At 36.3% G+C, this 21694-nt stretch overlaps 1 protein-coding gene across 1 annotated transcript; it reads right to left on the bottom strand.

Moving 5' to 3' along the window:
* Window positions 1–449: 449 nt before the first annotated feature.
* Window positions 450–1476, bottom strand: LOC122014025 (probable LRR receptor-like serine/threonine-protein kinase At1g67720). Its single transcript, XM_042570221.1, has 6 exons — window positions 1336–1476; window positions 1114–1246; window positions 878–949; window positions 705–773; window positions 560–628; window positions 450–471 (listed from the first exon to the last, which is right to left on the bottom strand). Exons 1-6 carry the CDS (start codon window positions 1361–1363, stop codon window positions 450–452), a joined length of 393 nt encoding a protein of 130 aa, XP_042426155.1. The 5' UTR covers window positions 1364–1476.
* Between the last annotated feature and the right edge of the window lie 20218 nt (window positions 1477–21694).

Here is a 21694-nt window from a genome sequence, read left to right as displayed (position 1 = left end):
TACACTGTCCCATAGCCCCCAGAACCAACTTTTTTAGCAAAGTTTTCTGTGGCATCGTTGATTTCAGATAACCAATATCTATGTGTTGTTTCAATGCCAAATCCTCCGAAAGAAGCACTTAACTCTTGGAATGGTTGGGGAGGTGGAAGATCATCTGCAAATGAAAAAACAATATCTTTAATTCATATACATGTTTCAGACAAAAGTTAGTCAGTTGTATTGAGTCGTACCTACCTTCTCTTGAAAATAGTCTAAGTTTCTTGGGGATACGCCTCAAAATAGCATACCCAAGTTTGATAATTGTAATTTCATTGGAAAGTAGGACTTAAAGAGATATTCAACACAATCTAATAAGAAATACCCACGTGAAAACTATATTTTTGCCAAGAAGATGACCAGGTACTGTTCCGGACAGCATATTGTTCTGCACGTACCTGCAAGCTCAATAGTTACTTCATGCTGGAGTTGGTGCTAGACAAAGCCAAACGTTAAAAGAGAACAAATTTGGGCAAACATTGATGTTCGTTAAATGACAATATAATGGCAAGAAAGGACATACAGTTCTTGTAAATTTGATAGGCCATCCAAAAATGATAGATCACCAGTTAACTTATTGTTCTCAAGGTGACTGCAAAAAAACAATTCAAAAAGTCTAGCGAATGATTAAGTGTTTGATATATAAACCAGCAATATTTATATATTACATGTTTCTAAGACTTAAGCATGCACCGAGAGCAGGTATATGGCCACAAAGCACGTTTCCATCAAGCCATCTGAAATATTTGAATTTGACACAGTGACAAGGAATCATTAAATCCATCAACAGTTGTGCCGAATGAAATAAATTGACTTGGAACAGAAGTAGATTCTAACTTACAATTCGACTAGGCCAGTTAAACTAGCAAGCTCTGCAGGTATATTCCCCGTCAAATTTCTCCCTGATAGTCTACTGTTCATTATACGAATCTATTCATTAGTTCACGCGGCGAGAAGATAGCTAAAATTTGTACATTAGCAACAATTCATAGGTCAGCTAGAGAAACTGGAAATCATGCATGGGAAAGCAAAGCAAACATGACAAAGACCAATGAGATTTAGAGAAGCATTCAGTACATTGAAACAATTTGTGGTTGCGGATCTGAATTACATTGAACCCATGACCATGGAGCTGGTAAGCATGGATCTCCACCTTCTTGTGCCCAAACTTCTTTTGGGTAATGTGATACAAAGCTTTCCATGGTCAGTGCTGAAGAGAAAAGAGGTATAAAGGATACACTCTAAAAGAAAACAGTGTTGCTCTAGATTACCAAATTAACAAGATATTTCTTTACTTACCGTCTAGGGATCCATAATTTATCTCCATATACTTGTATATCTCAAAAGCATTTAAGATAGGTCCCTTGGATGAATCATTTGTTTTCTTAAAAGCAAAAGACAAGACAAAAGGGAGACTTATATTATATGATCCCGGTTCATATAGCCAAAAGGGAGAATTTTCAAAAGTTTAACTTGAAAAGAATAGTCAGACCTCCAAGTGAAATCACAGTCCAGATTTTTCAATACAAGGGTCCTAACAATTTAAAGAATAAACTCATTGAAAGAAAAAAAACACACCTTTTGGTTAAAATTCCATCTCTCCCTTGATGGAATAAAGTCCTCTCCATTGCCAACTCTGAGCTGCAACATTTGTTTTAGTTGTCATAAATAACCCACATCAGCATTTTGTACATGTTGCTTCTTACCAACCCAACCTATTTTCATGGCATGCATTATAACCACTAAGCAGTTATTTGTTTTTGTATTTATTATCAATCAGATATTATTCTAAGTTTCCATTTCTCCGTGCTTAAAATTCCAAAGCTGCCAATAACAGATATATCAAACGAATTTGAGGTTAGGTTACAGATTCATGACATCCAAATTAAAACAGTACAATTTATTAGCAGTGAATGCAAAAGAACCAAGCAGGTAAAATCTCCCAACAAGTTGGATTTCTGAATCGCTTCTGCTTCTTTTAAATATACAATTTTTTCCAATTAATGCCAATAAAAAGACAAGTTATGCTTTCAACTTTTACTGGATGATTCTTAGAGTTCAACGCATCGTACTTTTGATTCCAAATCTCTAACTTTATGAAAAGAACCCATCTAAATCTTATCAGAATACATTAAAAAAACAACGAAAATCGAACATTGAAAACAAGCACAATTTGATTGGATCGATGATAGGGGTAAGCCAACAGCAAGATCAAAAAGTAAAGCTCCTTTAGATATCTCACCTGGAAGACGCCCGACGACGGAGAGACCAATGAGAAGGATGACTGGATGCCGCCCGAAGAGTCAACGCCGAGCACCGCATGGACAAGCCGCCGCTGGAGATCAAAGGTCGAAGCAGCCGATGCCTCGAGGTCACCGGCGAGCTGTTTCGCACTCCATTCGCTACCGGAGCTGCGGCACACGAAGGTGAAGACTCCCATTTCTTAGTTCTCACTGATACGCACGCGAGCTCGCGCCGACACAAAATCCCAAACCCTAATCAACAGCTCTTCTCCACTCTCAGATACACCCACCGCCATCCCCATGGAGGACCGACGTCGGCAACTCATCGGCGATGCGGAAACCGGCACCGTCGGGTCTATCGAGGACACCACGATGACGAAGATGGGGAATCTCATCCAATAGATTACCGATATCGAGCTCCTCCACTCTCTTTCCCATTATCACGTCTCGCTCCTCCAAGAGTCTGGCAGAATCAGGAAAGAAACGGGATAAGAGGAGAATTAGGGTTCGACGACCAGGATTTGTGGCACGGGGAGCCTTCGCGGAGGCGAAGAAGAAGAGTGTGGAGCAAGAAGACGATAGAAGGGGCTTTATATAGAGGAATGTGAAGAGGGCGAGCCCAGAGTACCGTAGACGGCGAGAAGATGCAGGAGTATCTAGGGTTTTCGACGAGAAGATGCAGGAGGAAGAAGTAGAGGACACTTACTGTTAGTGGATTTCATGTCGGAGGTCTTGCTGGTGAGGGCGTCCTTAATGGACTCGTGGACTGCTGCTGCTCCTAAGCGGCTCCGGTGAACGAGAGATTGTGAGAAAAGAGAAAAGAGGGACGGATTGAGAAGATAAAAGGGTGGAATGCGGCGGCAAAAAACTTTCGGGGAGAGGGAAAGAAAAAAAGCGGGGCAAAAATTGGCGAAGGGGAAAAAACGGCGAAGGATAAAAAAATACCAGTATTCAACATCACTTAAGACAACGACTTTTAAAAATTGTTGTCGTAATCCCAAAAAAAAGCGCACATAGACAACAGTTTTAAAAAACTGTTGTTGTAGCATTTAAAAACCGTTGTCGTAGTCTTAAAAAAACATAAATAGACAACGGTTTTTAAAAACCGTTGTCGTAGGCCAAAAAAATTGTTAAAAGACAACGGTTTTGGTTAAAACCGTTGTTAAAAGGCAAAAAGACAACAGTTTGGTATAAAACCGTTGTCGTTTGAGTGTTGTTGAATGACATTTTTCTTGTAGTGCATGTGAACTCTAAACCAATATCAAATCATATGTCATGAGGAACAACATAAGCATGTATAGTTTAGGTTCTAGGTTTCCTAAGCTTATGAACTTATCATGGCCGAATCTTATCAAGCATTTCATTTGGTTAAAATCAACATACAAGCATGTGAACTCTAAACCAATATCATATCATATCATATCATATATCATGAGGAATATCATAAGCATGTATAGTTTAGGTTCTAGGTTTCCTAAGCTTATAAGCTTGTCATGGCCGAAACTTGTGAACCATGTAACTAGGTTTCATGTGGCATAAAAGCATGGAAACCCTTGTTGGTGCGGGTAGCACTAACGGTCTAACCCAGGTTTTGATGAATGACAAATAGGTTAAGTTAGTTGTGTTGTTGTCTGACACTTTGATCGAGTGTGCAGGAGAAGTCCAGACAGGTCGACGGGCTGACCAGATGTCTGGCACGAAGTCCAGCTAGGTTGACGGGCTGACCGGATAGCTGGCGAGAAGTCCAAGCGGGTCGACGGGCTGACCGGACGCTTGGCGAGAAGTCCAGCTAGGTCGACGGGCTGACCGGATAGCTGGCGAGAAGTCCAAGCGGGTCGACGGGCTGACCGGACGCTTGGCGAGAAGGTCGACGGGCTGGCCGGACGTCCGGCAGGTAAGTAAGGTAAGTCACTAGAGGGGAGTGACTGCGAGGACGCATTCCGGGAAGGAACATTAGGCGTCGATCCGGCTTAGATCCATTTCGGATATCTAAGTCGAGATCGTGACTAGATTCCGTCTCGGAAAGACGGAATCTAAGTCATACTCTTGATGCTAATTTTATTACCTAGCGTATCTGTAAAAATGTGCTAACAAATCGCAGGGTTTATTTACCTTGGACTAACTGCTTTGCGAGATAGGGAGCTGAGGTCCGGCGCCGAATGGCTCGGGCGCCCGGATCGGGCGCTCGAAGGGATCCAGCGCCGGAGGCAAATTTCCCCGGACGACGTTGACACTTGGAGCATGCTGGTTGGGAGTGTTACGTCACATTCCAGCGCCGGAAGGATCCAGGCGCCGGGTAGCATATAAAGAAGCCCGGCGGGAGCTTCTAGAGATCGATCTTCGAGAACTCGAGTCCAATCACTCTGCTCTGCGCTCCAACAACGTTCACAAAGCTCCGACGACTCACTCCGGCTCTCTTTTTAATTCATTGTTTGTCGGTTAGCTTTGTTTTCTTTCTTTTTCATTAGCAATATTTGTACGTAAATTGTAATTATCCGAATTGCTAGTGAATTGCCCAACGAAAGTACTCAAGGAGTACGGGCCTTCGAGTAGGAGTCGTCACAGGCTCCGAACGAAGTAAAAATCAACAGTGTTCATCTCTTTACTTCTTTACTTTTCCGCTGCATTTTAACTCGAGATTTTCGAATCGATATTCACCCCCCCTCTATCGAATTCAACGGTCTTACAAGTGGTATCAGAGCAGGTACCGCTCTGATTTGGTGCAACCACCAATCAGACAGGGGGTGAAATCATTTTTTTTAACAATTCCAAACTGATATTATTATCTTTTTGGAAGATTTTTTTCTCGTTGCATTTAAAATCTAAATTGGTACAACACCAACTTAGAGTTTCTATTTCTCCCGCACTGCTAATCCAAGACGAAGTCTTGGAATTTTTTCCAGTTAATTTAGTGTATGCAGGATAAGATGTCTCAACAAGAAGGCTTCAGCACAGTACGTCCTCCCCTATTCAACGGGGATGACTTTTCGTACTGGAAGAGGAGAATGGAGGTCTACATGAAGACAGACTACGACCAATGGATGAGCGTCACAAGGGCTTACAAAATTCCAGTAGACAACTCCGGGAACATAGTAGATCCTGAAGACTGGACAAATGATATAAAGAAAAAGGCATCAATTGAAAACAAAGCCATCAATACTCTACACTGCGGACTAACACGAGAAGAACTGAACCGGGTCGAACCGCATCAAAACGCTAAGGAGCTTTGGGATAAACTGATCGAGCTGCACGAAGGAACAAGCGACGCGAAGGTAACAAAAAGAGATTTGCTGTTAAATAAAAGTTTTAATATAAAAATGCAGGAAGGAGAAACGGCAAGTCAGCTCCAATATCCTCAACGGTCTCCACGCGATAGGCCACCAAATGGAGAACCGAGACTTAATCAGGTACGCGTTAAATGCCTTTCCGCGAAACAATTTGTGGGCATCAATCGTAGATGCCTACAAAATTTCAAAAATTTATCTAAATTAAAATTGGACGAACTCTTTTGTGAATTAGAACTTCATGAGCAAACTAACGCCGGTCGAGAAAGGTGTAGCTCTATTTGCAGGTTCCTCTAAAGAAAAGAAGAACAAGCCCGAATCTGAAGAAGATTCCGATCAAGACTCTGAAGACGAAGAACACCTGGTGAACCTGGTAAGGAAAATGTTCACCAGGAAAAAGAGAAGCTTCAGCAAACAGGATCTTCAGAAGATCAGTTCGCCAGCCGACTCAAGAAATGTCACATGTTTCGGATGTAACAAAAAGGGGCACTACAAGAACGAATGCCCAAGATTGAAACTTGACAAACCAAAGTCAACAAAGAAGAAAGCCCTCAAAGCAACATGGGACGATTCCTCCTCAGACGAATCGGAAGGAGAAAAGCACCAAAGTCACCTCGCGCTGATGGCTCGCTGAAACGGAAGACGAATCGGAGGAATCGGAAGACGGGTCCGAACCCGAATCGAGCCACGAGTCCGCACTCGTTTCTGAAGGTTCCGAAGAGGTATACCTAAACTTAAATCGTAAATTCTTTAGAATTATCTCGTGTTTAAATAAAAAATTAGTTAAATTGGAAAATAAAAATAAATCGCTTCTTGAGGAAAATCAAAACCTCAAGGAACAATTAAAAAATTCGAATCCAACTCAAGATCGAACACTTGAGGAGGAGAATTTATCATTAAAAAATGAAATTAATAAGTTAAAAGAATTGTTGGAAAAATTCACAACAAGATCTAAAAATTTAGATTTAATTCTAAATAACCAAAAGGCATGCTATAATAAAACCGGACTTGGATATAAGTCAAACTCAAACAAAACCTTTAAATCATTATTAACCCAACACAAAGCAACTAAACAAGCTTGGGTCCCGAAAGCATGCTTAACCACGCAAGTAGGACTTAGTCAATTCTATATACCTAAAGATAAAATACATTATATAAACTTGAATAAATCAGATCAAAAACTAAAATATAAATCAAAATTAAAATCAAAATTCAAAACTCAACAAAATTTAGATTATCACCAAGTTGATTATAACTATAAAAAGAATCGACACAAACCCAAAATCTAAATTAATGGCCAATAATTCAGGGGGAGGCTCCAGAATAGCTGGCACCTCCAAAACTATCCTACCCGACAGGGTAACCCAAAACAAACTAACCCGGCAGGGTAATTAGGATTAGTTAAAGAGAGACCAAGTTTAACTTGACTCATGGTACTGGTGAAGTTTTTGGATGATAGTACGTTAGGGAAGCTTGGGCATTGCATGTCTAGAAAGATATGGCTTCGATCTGGTGCATTTGGCCAAGTGGAACTGACCGAAGCTACCCTTAAACGAATCATAACCAGTTAGACTAAGATTTAGTACTAAGTTCCGTGGATAGGACTATTCGGAAAACTTCGAAAGGTTGGTTACTTCTAATGATGTCCATGTGACTCACCAAGCTTAGAAATTTATCCGAAAAAAGCCTATTTGTGGAAACCAAAACTAAGTCTGAATCTAACACACGTTAAACCAAAACTCCATAATTAAAAATCTAATTTCATCTCACAAAATCATAGGATTCCCTGATTGATAATATAGATCGGGTGATATGAATAAGCATTAAAAATTATTTTCAAAATTTTAAACTTAAAAATTATTTTCAAAATTTTAACTTAAAAAATTATTTTTAAAATTTTAATTTTAAACTAAAAAAAATTATTTTCAAAATTTTAACTTAAAAATTATTTTCAAAATTTTTAAACTTAAAAATTATTTTCAAAATTTTAAACTTAAAAATTATTTTCAAAATTTTAAACTTAAAAATTATTTTCAAAATTTTAAACTTAAAAATTATTTTCAAAATTTTAAACTTAAAAATTATTTTCAAAATTTTAAACTTAAAAATTATTTTCAAAATTTTAACTTAAAAAATTATTTTCAAAATTTTAACTTAAAAATTAATTTCAAAATCTTAAACTTAAAAATTATTTTCAAAATTTTAAACTTAAAAATTATTTTCAAAATTTTAACTTAAAATTATTTTCAAAATTTTAAACTTAAAAATTATTTTCAAAATTTTAAACTTAAAAATTATTTTCAAAATTTTAAACTTAAAAATTATTTTCAAAATTTTAAACTTAAAAATTATTTTCAAAATTCTAAACTTAAATTAATTTCAAAATTTTAATTTTAAAACTTAAATTAATTTCAAATTTTAATTTTAAAATTAATCTCAAAATTTAATTTTAAACTTAAATTAATTTTAATTTTAAAACTTAAATTAATTTCAAAATTTTAATTTTAACTTAAAAATTAATTTCAAAATTTCAATTTTAATTTAAAAATTAATTTCAAAATTTTAATTTTAACTTAAAAATTAATTTCAAAATTTTAATTTTAACTTAAAAATTAATTTCAAAATTTTAATTTTAACTTAAAAATTAATTTCAAAATTTTAATTTTAACTTAAAAATTAATTTCAAAATTTTAATTTTAACTTAAAAATTAATTTCAAAATTTTAATTTCAATTTAAAAATTAATTAATTTCAAAATTTTAATTTTAATTTAAAAAATTAAGTTTAATTTTAACTTAATTTCAAAATTTTAATTGTAACTTAAAAATTAATTTCAAAATTTTAATGTTAACTTAAAAATTAACTTCAAACTTAAATTAATTTCAAAATTAAAATTTTTTTAAAATAATGATTGATTAAAAATTGATAAACTGAGACTAACATAAAAATCCTACTTGTTGTAGGAAACCAAGTGGATTTTGGACAGTGGTTGCTCCAAACATATGACTGGAGATCACACCAAGTTCACTCAATTAACCTACAAAAGCCTAGGAACAGTTGCCTTTGGAAACAACGGTAAACTCAAGGTAATTGGTATAGGTAATATTGAATTAAAAATAGATTTCATAATTACAAATGTTCTACTTGTTGAAAATTTTAAATACAATCTTCTGAGCATAAGTCAATTATGTGACACTAGGTATAAGGTAAAATTTCTATCTACAGAATGTTTGATCAAACAACTAGATAATCCAACTATAAGCCTAAAAGGCTTTAGAAAAGACAATATTTATGCCATTAACTTAACCACTTCTTCAGTCAAGTGTTATTTAACACAAAAAAAAGAAACCAGGTTATGGCATAGAAGAATGTCACACACACATTTCAGAAACATAACTAAATTAAATGGTCTAGTTAGAGGCTTACCAAAATTACCTAACTTAGATTTAACGATATGTAATGCTTGTCAACAAGGCAAACAAACAAAATCTACCCACAAACCAGTTAATAAATCCCAAACCAACTCAGTCCTAGAACTTTTACACTTAGACCTATTTGACTCCCATGGAGTTAAATCAATAAATGGAAGTCTATACTGTTTAGTTATAATAGACGACTATTCTAGGTTCACTTGGGTCAAATTCTTAAAAAATAAAGATGAAACCTTTGAAATTTTTACAAATTTCTGCAAACAAATTGAAAATGAAAAAGGCATAAAAATCAAAAGAATCAGAAGTGATAATGGAGGAGAGTTTAAAAATCATAATTTTGATAAATTTTGCCTTGAAAATGGCTATCATCATGAATTCTCTTGCCCTAAAACTCCCCAACAAAATGGAATTGTAGAAAGGAAAAATAGAACTTTACTTGAAACATCTAGAACTATGCTAAACGAATACAACTTACCTAAATATTTTTGGGCAGAAGCTGTTAGTACAGCCTGCTATGTACAAAATCGAACAACACTAAACAAAAAACACAATAAAACATTTTTTGAAATATTTTACAACAAACAACCTAATATAAAACACTTTAAGGTATTTGGTTGCCCAGCCTTTATCCTAAATACTAGAGAACACTTAGGCAAATTCACTTCCAAAATAGAAAATGGAATTTTTTTAGGGTACTCTCTGAATAGCAGAGGCTACAGAATTTATAATAAAGTTACCTTAAGAATTGAGGAAACCACCAATGTAAAATTCAAAGAATCCAATCAAAACCTAGAACAAGCCCAACCTCAACCAGTTGACCCTGTTCATGAACATATCAATTCTGAAGGAACAAACCAAACCCAAAATCATGAAGAAGAAGAACAACTACAAGAAAGTCAACCTTCTAGAACCATAAGAGTCAACCCAAACCATCCTACTGATCAAATAATTGGTGACCCAGACCTTAGGGTCCAAACTAGGTCATCTTTCAGAAACCTAAGTCAAATCTCGTTAATCTCAAATATTGAACCCAAAACTGTAGCTGAATCCCTACTTGACCCAGACTGGGTCATAGCTATGCAAGAAGAATTAGCTCAATTTGAGCGCAATGAAGTTTGGGACCTAGTACCTCCACCTAACGATAAGAAAATAATAGAAACCAAATGGGTATTTAGAAACAAGTTAAGTGAAACTGGAGAAATTACTAGAAACAAGGCCAGGTTAGTTGCCAAAGGGTTCAGTCAAGTTGAAGGACTTGACTATGATGAAACTTATGCCCCGGTAGCTAGACTAGAGTCCATTAGAATGTTACTAAGCTATGCAGCCCATAAAGGATTCAAACTATACCAAATGGATGTCAAGTCTGCCTTTCTTAATGGATTAATAAAAGAAGAAGTTTATGTAGGTCAGCCACCTGGTTTTGAAAGCCTAGAACACCCTGATTATGTCTACAAATTAAAAAAGGCATTATATGGACTTAAACAGGCACCTAGGGCATGGTATGAAAGACTAACCTCTTACTTAATCTCTAAAGGGTTCAACCAAGGTCAAGTTGACCCAACACTATTTGTGAAATCAATAAAAGAAGATATTTTTATAGCTCAAATCTATGTAGATGATATCATCTGTGGTTCGACAAACTCAGAATTTTTAAACGAATTTACAAACCTAATGGAACACGAATTCGAAATGAGTCTGGTAGGAAAATTAACTTATTTTCTAGGGTTACAAGTCAAACAAACAAATGAAGGAAATTATATTTATCAACAAAAATATACTAAGGAGTTACTTAGAAAATTTGGAATGGAAAATACTAAAGAAATAAAAACACCTATGGCCGTAAACACAATCCTAGATGATGATCCTAATGGGAAATCTGTAGACTTAAAACATTATCGGAGCGCAATAGGTAGTCTACTTTACTTAACTGCAAGCCGACCTGACATTTTATTTGCAGTTAGTATGTGTGCTCGATACCAAACCTGTGCTAAAGAATCTCATTTGACTCAAGTCAAAAGAATCTTTAGATACCTCAAGGGAACCACAAATGTAGGAATTTGGTATCCTAGAACCAACAACTTTGAATTAATAGGATATTCTGACTCAGATTATGCCGGATGCAGATTAGACCGAAAAAGCACAAGTGGTGGATGCCAACTACTTGGTCCATCCCTTGTCAGCTGGTTTAGTAGAAAGCAACATTGTGTTGCACTATCTACAACTGAGTCAGAATACATAGCTATAGGCGAATGTGTTGCACAGTTATTATGGATGATGCATACTCTAAAAAATGTCAACTTAAATATCACAAATGTAAAAGTATTAATTGACAATATAAGTTCAATTAACTTAACCAAGAATCCTGTGCATCATTCAAGAACCAAACATATTGAAATTAGGCACCACTTCATCAGGGATCATGTTACTAAAGGTGATATTGAACTCAAGTACATTGAGTCTAAATCAAATTTAGCTGACATTTTTACAAAACCACTCCCTGAAAGTGAATTTAGCAACTTACGACGACAATTAGGGATGTGCTCAATAGACTAGGAAATTTCAAAAATACTTTCAAAATTGATTTCACCAACTTATAGGCTAAACTTGTTTGTTTTCAAACTTTCCATTTTTTAGGCTTTCGAAAATAGTTTTGGCCTTAGACTAGTTTTGAATCCTTAGAAAGCATGTACCCATAGGTTTAGTTCTTGAGCATCTCACCAACATCTTAGGTTTACCTTGCTTGTGTTTGATAAACATAGAAAGGGGTTAGATGCATAGGCCAACTGTCTGGACTTAAGATGCTTATTTCAGTGCATCAACATAAGTCTGGACATTAAATACAATTCAGATATTAATCAGATTAAAGTTCATCAGTCAAGTCAAACACTGACTGATCATAATCTGACTAACCAAGTGAAAGCTACTATCTTCTGATAGTTAGTTAGTACCTAATTGGTTAGACAGCTGGTAAGCGTTAAGTATCAAATTCAGGGGGAGAAATAAAACTACTTTAGTTTTTCAAATTAAATTTTAAACTTAATTTTGAAAATCAAAATTTAAAAAACAACTTGTTTAAAATTGTGAAATTTTTTTTAATTCACAAACTTTTTATCCTTTTTACCTAGTCTTTGAAAACTGAACTTTTTAAGTATTTTAAACCATGGTTTTGAATCTAGTACGTTTAAACTTTAAAAAATTTGATTTTGGAAAACAAATTTTATCAAAACATTCTAAAAAGTAAAGATTTAAATTTAATTTAACCTTACTTTGAAATGTTCCTGAATCTAGTTCTTAACATTTGATTTTACTTAGTTTTGACAATTTGATTTGAAAGTTAAATTTTACAAAACTTATTTTACAAACTAAGCTTCTCAAAAACATTAGTTTTTCAAACTTGATTTTTGAAATTTGAATCTTTTACAAACTTAGTGTTGAAAAATAAATTTCAATTTGTTTGGAAAAATAGATTTTTCAAACTTAGTTTTGAAGTTTTGGTTTTGAAAACTTATGTTTGAAAAGCGTTTCAAAGTTGAAACTTGTTTTGGAAATTTAATCTTGAAATTTAGACCTTATACACTTATGTTTGAAAATTAAACTTAAAAGTTTTCAAATCTTTATACTCCCCCCAGTCAACTTGATTTTTTCTTGGATTTAAAAATTGTACTTTTGTCCTTGAATCCTGAACCAAACTCAGTTATTTTTCAAGATTAAGTGTTATTGTTTTAAGTAACTCTACACTATGATTGTTTACCCTTGTTTTTTGATGAATGCCAAAGGGGGAGAAGGGTTAGGTGGTTAAGTTAGCTAGACCAATCTAAAAAACACAAACTAACTTTAAAACCACACAAATGCATGGTGTTTCGTACATATGCTTTCACTAACTTAACCAGGTTGTCATTCCATCAAAAAGGGAGATTGTTGGTGCGGGTAGCACTAACGGTCTAACCAGTTTTGATGAATGACAAATAGGTTAAGTTAGTTGTGTTGTTGTCGACACTTTGATCGAGTGTGCGGAGAAGTCCGACAGTCGGGTGACGGATGTCAGCGCACGAAGTCCGCTAGGTCGAGGCTGACCGGATAGTGGCGAGAAGTCCAAGCGGTCGACGGGCTGACCGACTTGGGAGAAGTCCGCTAGGTCGACGGGCTGGACCGGATAGTGGCGAGAAGTCCACTAGGTCGCCGCCGGACGCTATAAAGAAGTCCGACGGCCGACGGGCTGACCGGACGTCAGCAAGTAAGGTAAGTCATCGGAGGGGAGTGACTCGGAAGGGAACATTAAGCGTCGATCCGGCTTAGATCCATTTCGGATATCTAAGTCGAGATCGTGACTAGATTCCGTCTCGGAAAGCGGAATCTAAGTCATACTCTTGATGCTAATTTTTATTACCTAGCGTATCTGTAAAATGTGCTACAGGGTTTATTTGCCTCGGACTAACATTTGCGGTGGGAGGGTCCGCCGAATGGCTCGGGCGGAGTCGGCGCCTGAAGGATCCAGCGCCGAGGCAAAATTATCCCAGGACAGCGTTGACACTGGAGCATGCTGGTTGGGAGTGTTACGTCACATTCCAGCGCCGGAAGGATATATAAGAAGCCCTGCGAGCTTCTAGAGATCGAGAACTCGAGTCCAATCACTCGCTCTGCGCTCAACAACGTTCACAAAGCTCCGACGACTCACTCCGGCTCTCTTTTTAATTCATTATTTGTCGGTTAGCTTTGTTTTCTTTCTTTTTCATTAGCAATATTTGTACGTAAATTGTAATTATCCGAATTGCTAGTGAATTGTTCAACGAAAGTACTCAAGGAGTACGGGCCTTCGAGTAGGAGTCGTCACAGGCTCCGAATGAAGTAAAAATCAACAGTGTTCATCTCTTTACTTCTTTACTTTTCCGCTGCGTTTTAACTCGAGATTTTCGAATCGATATTCACCCCCCCCCTCTATCGAATTCAACGGTCTTACAAACCTAACCTATTTCCATAGTATTTATTACCAAGGACATCATGAGCATGTATAGTTCAAATTCTAGGTCTTCCTAGGCTTATAAACTTGTTGTGGCCGAAATTTCATGGAGCATGAAATAAGGTTCTAACTAACTTACAAGCATGAGTATATCATATTAATTTCATATCTTGTCTTAGGGAGAATCATGGCATGCTTAGTTTAGGTTTAAAGATTTCCTAAGCCCTTAATCCTACCATGGCCGAATGTTATAAGCATGAAATAAAGTTCATTTCAACATACAAGCATGAGCATATCATGGTAACTTCATATCTTATCTTAAGAAAGATCATGGCATGCTTAGATTAGGTTTAAAGATTTCCTAATCCCTTAATCCTACCATGGCCGAATGTTATAAGCATGAAATAAAGTTCATTTCAACATACAAGCATGAGCATATCATGGTAACTTCATATCTTATCTTAAGAAAGATCATGGCATGCTTAGATTAGGTTTAAAGATTTCCTAAGCCCTTAATCTTATCATGGCCGAATGTTATAAGCATGAAATAAAGTTCATTTCAACATACAAGCATGAGCATATCATGGTAACTTCATATCTTATCTTAAGAAAGATCATGGCATGCTTAGATTAGGTTTAAAGATTTCCTAAGCCCTTAACCCTATCACGGCCGAATGTTATAAGCATGAAATAAAGTTCATTTCAACATACAAGCATGAGCATATCATGGTAACTTCATATCTTATCTTAAGAAAGGTCATGGCATGTTTAGATTAGGTTTAAAGATTTCCTAATCCCTTAATCTTATCATGGCCGAAAGTTGAAAGGGAGACATCCTATTTCCAAGCAACATACAAGTATGAGAAATGTTAACAACTCTCTTATCATAAGGTATATATATCATAAAAAAAAAAGAAAACCAAGGAAGCATGTTTAGTTTAAGTCTTAAGCTTACCTAGCTCTTTTATCCATGCTTGGCCGAGAGTCTAGGGACATGAATCTAAATTCTAACCCAACATCTAGCATAGAAACATTAGATTAATCCCTTACCATAAGATACATGTTACAAGAAATATATTTAGCATACTTAGTTGGGTCTTAACCTTTCCTAGGTCCTTCTTTTTCTTATTTTTCTTTTTCTTTGTCTTGGCCGAAAATCCCATGAAGAGATCCTAGGTTTTTAAGCAACCTAATCTCATAGAAAAGCACATAAACTATTGTACCACAGGTGAGGGGAAACTTACCTCCTTTCGCTTGTGGTTTTTCTTAAGGAAAAAGGTACCCTAGGTGCAAAGGAAGGAGAGAGCTTCTTCTTCTAGCACTCCTTTTGATTTCTTTTTGCTTGTAAGAGGTAGTCCTCGAAGGCTCCTTCTTGTAATATAGTTTTCTTGGAGAGGTACCTTAGCTTAGCTTTTGGAATGAGGAGAAGGAGAGCTCTTGGTTTCGGTGGAGAATGAAGAAGGAGAAGGAAGGTGGAAGAAGAAGAATTAAATCCCTTGCTTTTCTTCTCCCAATCCTATTTATTCCTATGTAAATGAAACATGTCTTCATTCATTCCCTCAACTCCTCTTTTCCCTCATTCCTTTAATCCCATGAAAAATAGAGAGAGAGAGGGAAGTAGGCAATTTATCTTTTGCTTGCTTCTTCTTTTAACCAAGATGAAGAGAAGGTAAGCAACTTGGTTTTCTCTTGCTCTTTTTCTTAACCATCTTCTCTCCTTTAACTACCATTTCCATTCTCTTTTATTCACTTATCATTCATTACTCTAGTGGTTACAATCCACTAATTTAACTCTATTACTTGTGGGAGGTTCAAGGTTCAATTCTTGACCTCACCTCTTCTTATTCTATTTTGGTTTCTATATTTTTTTCCCCTTTTCTCTTATTATTTTTATTTTTATGCTCTAAGAAAATAACACCCATATACTTATCTTATAATTTCGTGGGTGTTACAGTCTGTCCCTCTTTTCCTTTTGTATATCCACTTGCATCCAACGGCATTTACACCATCGGGTGGTTCTACAAGCTCCCAGACCTTATTAGAGTACATAGACTCTATTTCAGAATTCATTGCCTTTTGCTAAGATGCTACATCTATATCTTGGAGTGCTTCATCATATGTTCGGGGATCAGGTTCATGTTTACCCAGGATCAAGTCCGAAGACTCTCCCAAAAACATGAATCTATCAGGCTGCCTTACAACCCTCCCACTACGACGAGGCACTGTCTGTGGTTGTGTATCATGTGTGACACGTGTTGCTGTCTCTTGTGGTACTTCATCTTGTACTGTTGGTACTGAAGTAGACGTGTCCTCTCTAAGTTCTTCTAGAACAATTTTACTACTGGGCTTGTGATCCATTATATAGTCTTCTTCTAAAAACTGGGCATTGGTGCTAACAATGACCTTCTGGTCTTTAGGACTATAAAATAAACCACCTTTCATTCCTCTGGGATACGCCACAAACATGCAAACTTCTGTACGAGATTCTAACTTATCAGCATCTGGTTTCAGCACATGTGCTGGACTACCCCAAATCCAAAAATATCTTAGACTGGGCTTTCGCCCATTCCACAATTCTGTGGGAGTAGAAGAAACTGATTTAGAAGGTACTAAGTTCAGAATGTACACTGTCATTTCCAGAGAGTATCCCCAAAACGAATTTGGTAATTCTGAATAACTCATCATCGATCTAACCATCTCCATAAGAGTCATATTCCTTCGTTCTGCCACACCATTCTGTTGGGGTGTACCAGGTGTGGATAATTGGGATTGAATCCCGGCCTCTTATAAGTAATTCCTAAACTCTCCTAAGAGGTATTCGCCACCACGATCAGACCGTAGTGTCTTGATACTTTTACCTAGACGTTTCTCCACATCAGCCTTGTACTCTTTGAACTTATCAAAGCACTCAGACTTGTGGCGCATTAGGTAAATGTATCCATATCTTGAATAATCGTCTATAAAAGAGACAAACCATGTCTTGCCTGGATAGACATAGGACCACACAAATCAGAATGAACCAATTCTAACACTTCTTTGGCTCTATACCCCTTGTCCTTAAAAGGCCTCTTGGTCATTTTACCTTCCAAGCAAGATTCACAAGTTGGAAAATTTTCCAACTCTAATGAACCCAAGAGTCCATCGGCTATAAGCCTCTGAATCCTACTTAAGTTATGACCAAGCCTTAGATGCCAAAGATATGCTTGGTTCATTTCCGAAGGTTCTTTTCTCTTATTTGAGTTAGAAGATGTGTTATTAATTTCCATATTATGCTTTGTGGGAGAAATTAGATTTAAAGTATACAAATTGCCAACTAATGCACCAGAACAGATAATCACTTTATTTCTCTTAATAACTACATCGTTACTAAAGGAAACTGAATATCCATCCAAAAACAGTTTAGAAACTGAATTAAATTTTTCTAAAACTGGGTACATAAAGACAATTTCTTAAAACCAAATTTCTATTCCTATTAAAAGATAAGTAGACATCTCCCACTACAACAGCCGCCACCTTAGTAGCATTGCCCATGTAGACGGTAATCTCTCCTTCAGATAGTCGTCGGGTTTCCTGGAACCCCTGCAAGGAATTGCAGACATGATCAGTGGCTCCCGTATCTACACACTAGGTGCTGGTAGATAACACCGCTAAACATGTTTCAACAACTAGAGTATGAGATATACCTTTATTGTTCTGTTTCCTACGAGGACAGTCTGCCTTCCAATGTCCAGTCTGCTTGCAAATAAAGCACTTGCCCTTCGGCTTCTTTATTCCAGCTTTTTGTCCTGCACCTTGAGATTTATTCACCTTCTTTGCTGAGCCATTTTGTTTCTTCTTCTTCTTGCCTTTCGGCTTAGAAGTAGAACCATTTTCAGCATAGTGAATTTGAGAATGTTGACGAAACAACCCTTCGGCTGCCTGAAGTTATGTCAGAAGTTTCGCCAATGAATACATCCTTTTATTCATATTACAGTTCAGGCGAAAATGCTCAAAACTTCTGGGCAGCGTTTAGAGGATGATATCGACCTGAGTTTCCCCATCAATTTCCCCTCCAAGAACTTGTATTTCGTTTAAGTAAGCCATCATCTTGAGAATATGATCCCTCACGGGAGTCCCCTCAGTCATGGTGGCTGTCATCAATTTTCTCATTGCCTCTTGCCTATTAGCCCGATTCTGATGTCCGAAGAGTTCCTTGAAATTGTTCATTATATCATAGGCTATTGGTAAGTCCTGATGCTGATGTTGCAATACATTTGGCATCGAAGCCAAGATGTAACACCGCGCCATCTCTTCAGCTTTTACCCATTTACTATAATACTGAATCTCCTCTGGGGTAGAATCATTGCTTGGTGTTTCTGGGCATTCCTTTGATAGTACAAACTTATAGCCCTCAGCAGTAAGAACAATGTCCAGGTTCCTTTTCTAATCTATGTAGTTAGGACCAGTAAGTCTGTTCTCTTTTAGTATGATGGCCAGTGGGTTGAAAGTCATCCTAAGAATCACAAATAACTTTTGGTCAGAACTCTAAATTTAGAATAATATTGATTCCTCAAACAATACTATTTTAAATTAACCAACACCTCAAAACACCGTGAATTTTGTATGCCACGATAGTGTGGACGTATACAAATTCAACATTTGTAAAAGGAAGTTTAATCTAGTGATCCGCAAACAAGCTCATCCGATATGGAGGAAGGCACTCAGAGCCAACGCGCAAGCTTGTTGCATCACTTATAAACCAGTAATAGAGACCGTGGAATTTATTTAAAAATAAATCCTCTCCCACTTAGTTATTTAAAGTGAGAAATTTTGACTATGCTACCCTACTAAACATGCATACTAACAAGCACACACAGTCACAGCATAAAAAGCAATAAATAGAAAAACTAATTTTCAACTATTATGGCTTTTATCTATTGTTGTCCTCCGTGTGTAGCCAACCCTACTGCTGCCATCTTTGGTCACTGCCACCGGGTCTAGTTGTCGCATCCATCTTGCCCCTTGTTCCGTTGCGTCTCTGGTCCTCCAAAAGGTTCCACGCCTTGCAAGATTCGATCCGTGACATAAATAGAATTTTACATTTTTCGATCCTATATTCCTCGAAGGAATGTACATGTGAACTAAATCGAATATAAAATAAAAATTTACATCCATCGATCCTATATTCCATAAACGGAATGTACATGTAACTAGATCAAAAAATAAAATCCTAATAAAACTAAATACAGCTCCTACTGTATTTTATAATACAATCATGCACACATAATAAATGCCTTTGACATGTCCAAGGGTCCAATCACACACATAAAAACTATAAGCCATAATAGTTGGATCCTGCATCCACAAAGTTAGCACATCCTACTATTAACCTGCCTAAATTATGTATGACATGTGCATAATTAAACTAATACTAAATACACAGAGGCAAAAACTCGCTCTGATACCACTTGTTGGTCGCTACTCGGAAAATCCAATGGCTCCACTGTACAAAAATTTTGTACGTGATCTGAACCTTTCCTAGCTACCATGTGTTCTTTTAAGTTAAACTTGTATCTCCTGCGGAACTTAACACGTTTGATTCTAAGTTTAACTTATATATTCTTTTAGGTTTAGATTTGGATCTCCTGCGGAACTTAACACGTTTGATCCAAATCACCTAGGTTATAAATTCAATTAAATATTAGTTTCCAAAATTAGCTTCCAGTACTGCATGGCGAGGCACTTGGCCTTCTTGGATATGGGAGCAACCACCACCGACTAGACAAAGCCTTTTAAGGAAAGTTAATATTTAATTTCCTTATATAACTCTAGGTTAACCAAAAGGAACAATCAAATCACAAGGAAAAAAGAAAAAGAACACAACATCGAAATTAAATTCGAAAAACAAGAATCAAATGCCTCTTGTATTTGGTATTTATACAAAGAAAAATTAACTAGTATGATGCGAAATTAAATACTAGTTATACCTCTTCCTTGTATGTTAAAAACCTCGAGATCTTCTGCCATATCCCTCGCCTCCTCTTGGACGTCGTGTGGGCGACGATCCTCCAAGACGAACACCACCCGGAAAGCTTCTCCTCCTTCTCTAGAATTCGGCCACCACCACCACAAAGGAGCAAAAGAGAGCAAAGGGAAGAGAGGGAGAGGGGTCGGCCACTTGATGATCTCCAACAACACAATATCAATTGTTATGTTATTCAAGGCCTCCCCTTCCCCTCTTTTTATATTAGTTTCCCAACGGAAAATTATGGAAAGAGTTTTCTAAAAAATTAGACTCATTCCTATTTCCTTGTTTTTTTATTTCCTTTTAATTAATCAATCCTATATTGATTTATTAATTAAACAACTATTTGTTGATATTTAATTATTTGACCGGCCCCTTGCTTGGGCACCAAGCAAGGTGGTCGGCCACTTATTAAAAGGGAAAGAAAAAAAAAATTATAAAATTTTAAAAGAAGAAAACTTCTAATAAAATTTTACAAACTCTCTCTCTTTTTTTTTTAATGTGGATATTAGAAGGAAAGTTTTAAAATTTAAAACCAAGTTTTAAAATTTAAAACATCTCTAATAATATTTCTTTTTAAAAGAAAGTTTTATAAATTTTACAACACTCTTTTAAAACCTTGTGGCCTAATTTAAATTAGTAAAATTTTATAAATTTTTAAAATCTCTCTTTTTACAAATTGTAAATATTTGAGGAAATTTAAAAATTCAAAAACAACCTTCCTAATTTAAATATTACGGCTGGCCCCCTTGCCCAAGGAAAGGGCCGGCCATTTCTAGAGAATATGTGGCCGGCCATTGCTTGGTCACCAAGCAATGAACCGGCCCCTTCTTGGACACCAAGATAGGTTTTTCTTTGGATGGACTTGAGGCTTTATTGAGACTACAACAGGGACCTAGAGGAGAAATTGGTTTTGGCCTTCCGATGAGCTTGAGTATCCCGTGCTCGCCCCAAACACACAACTCAAGTTCATCGATAATAACTCATTCCACTAGAGAGTTATTACCGCGCTACCGCACCAATCCCAAATTACATTATGGGTTCCTTCTTATCATGAGTATGTTAGTCTCCCTGTGTTTAAGATTACGAATGTCCACTAATTAAGTGAGTTACTGACAACTCATTTAATTAATATCTAGCTCCAAGAGTAGTACCACTCAACTTTATTGTCATGTTGGACTAGGTCCACCTGCAGGGTTTAACATGGCAATCCTTATGAGCTCCTCTTGGGGACATTCTCAACCTAGATAATTAGGACACAGATTCCTTCTATAATCAACAACACATACTATAAGTAATATCATTTCCCAACTTATCGGGCATATTGATTTATCGAGCTAAACCTCACCCTTTGATAAGTCAAAGAAATAAATATTAAATATACATGCTTGTTATTATATTAGGATTAAGAGCATACTCTTCCATAATAACTAAGGTCTAGTTCTTTTACTAAGTCAGTACAAAAAGAACTTACCTAAATGATCCAACTCAATACACTTAAAGTGTATCAGTGTAATTTATTAGTCAAGATAAACTAATACTTAATTATACTACGTCTATTCTGATGGTTTGTTCCTTTCCATCTTAGTCGTGAGCAACTGTTTATAATTTATAGAGAACCGACAACATGATCTTCTAAGTGTGACTCCACACTCCATGTTATCTACTATATAAATTAATTGAATAATTACATTTAACAAATAAATGTAAACATTTGACCAATGTGATTCTTTATTTCAA

The sequence above is a fragment of the Zingiber officinale genome, chromosome 8B, assembly GCF_018446385.1.
Source record: "Zingiber officinale cultivar Zhangliang chromosome 8B, Zo_v1.1, whole genome shotgun sequence".
Lineage (NCBI taxonomy): Eukaryota > Viridiplantae > Streptophyta > Magnoliopsida > Zingiberales > Zingiberaceae > Zingiber > Zingiber officinale.
The sequence above is the reverse complement of the archived record's forward strand: the minus strand, read 5'-3'. Positions and strand labels throughout refer to the sequence as shown.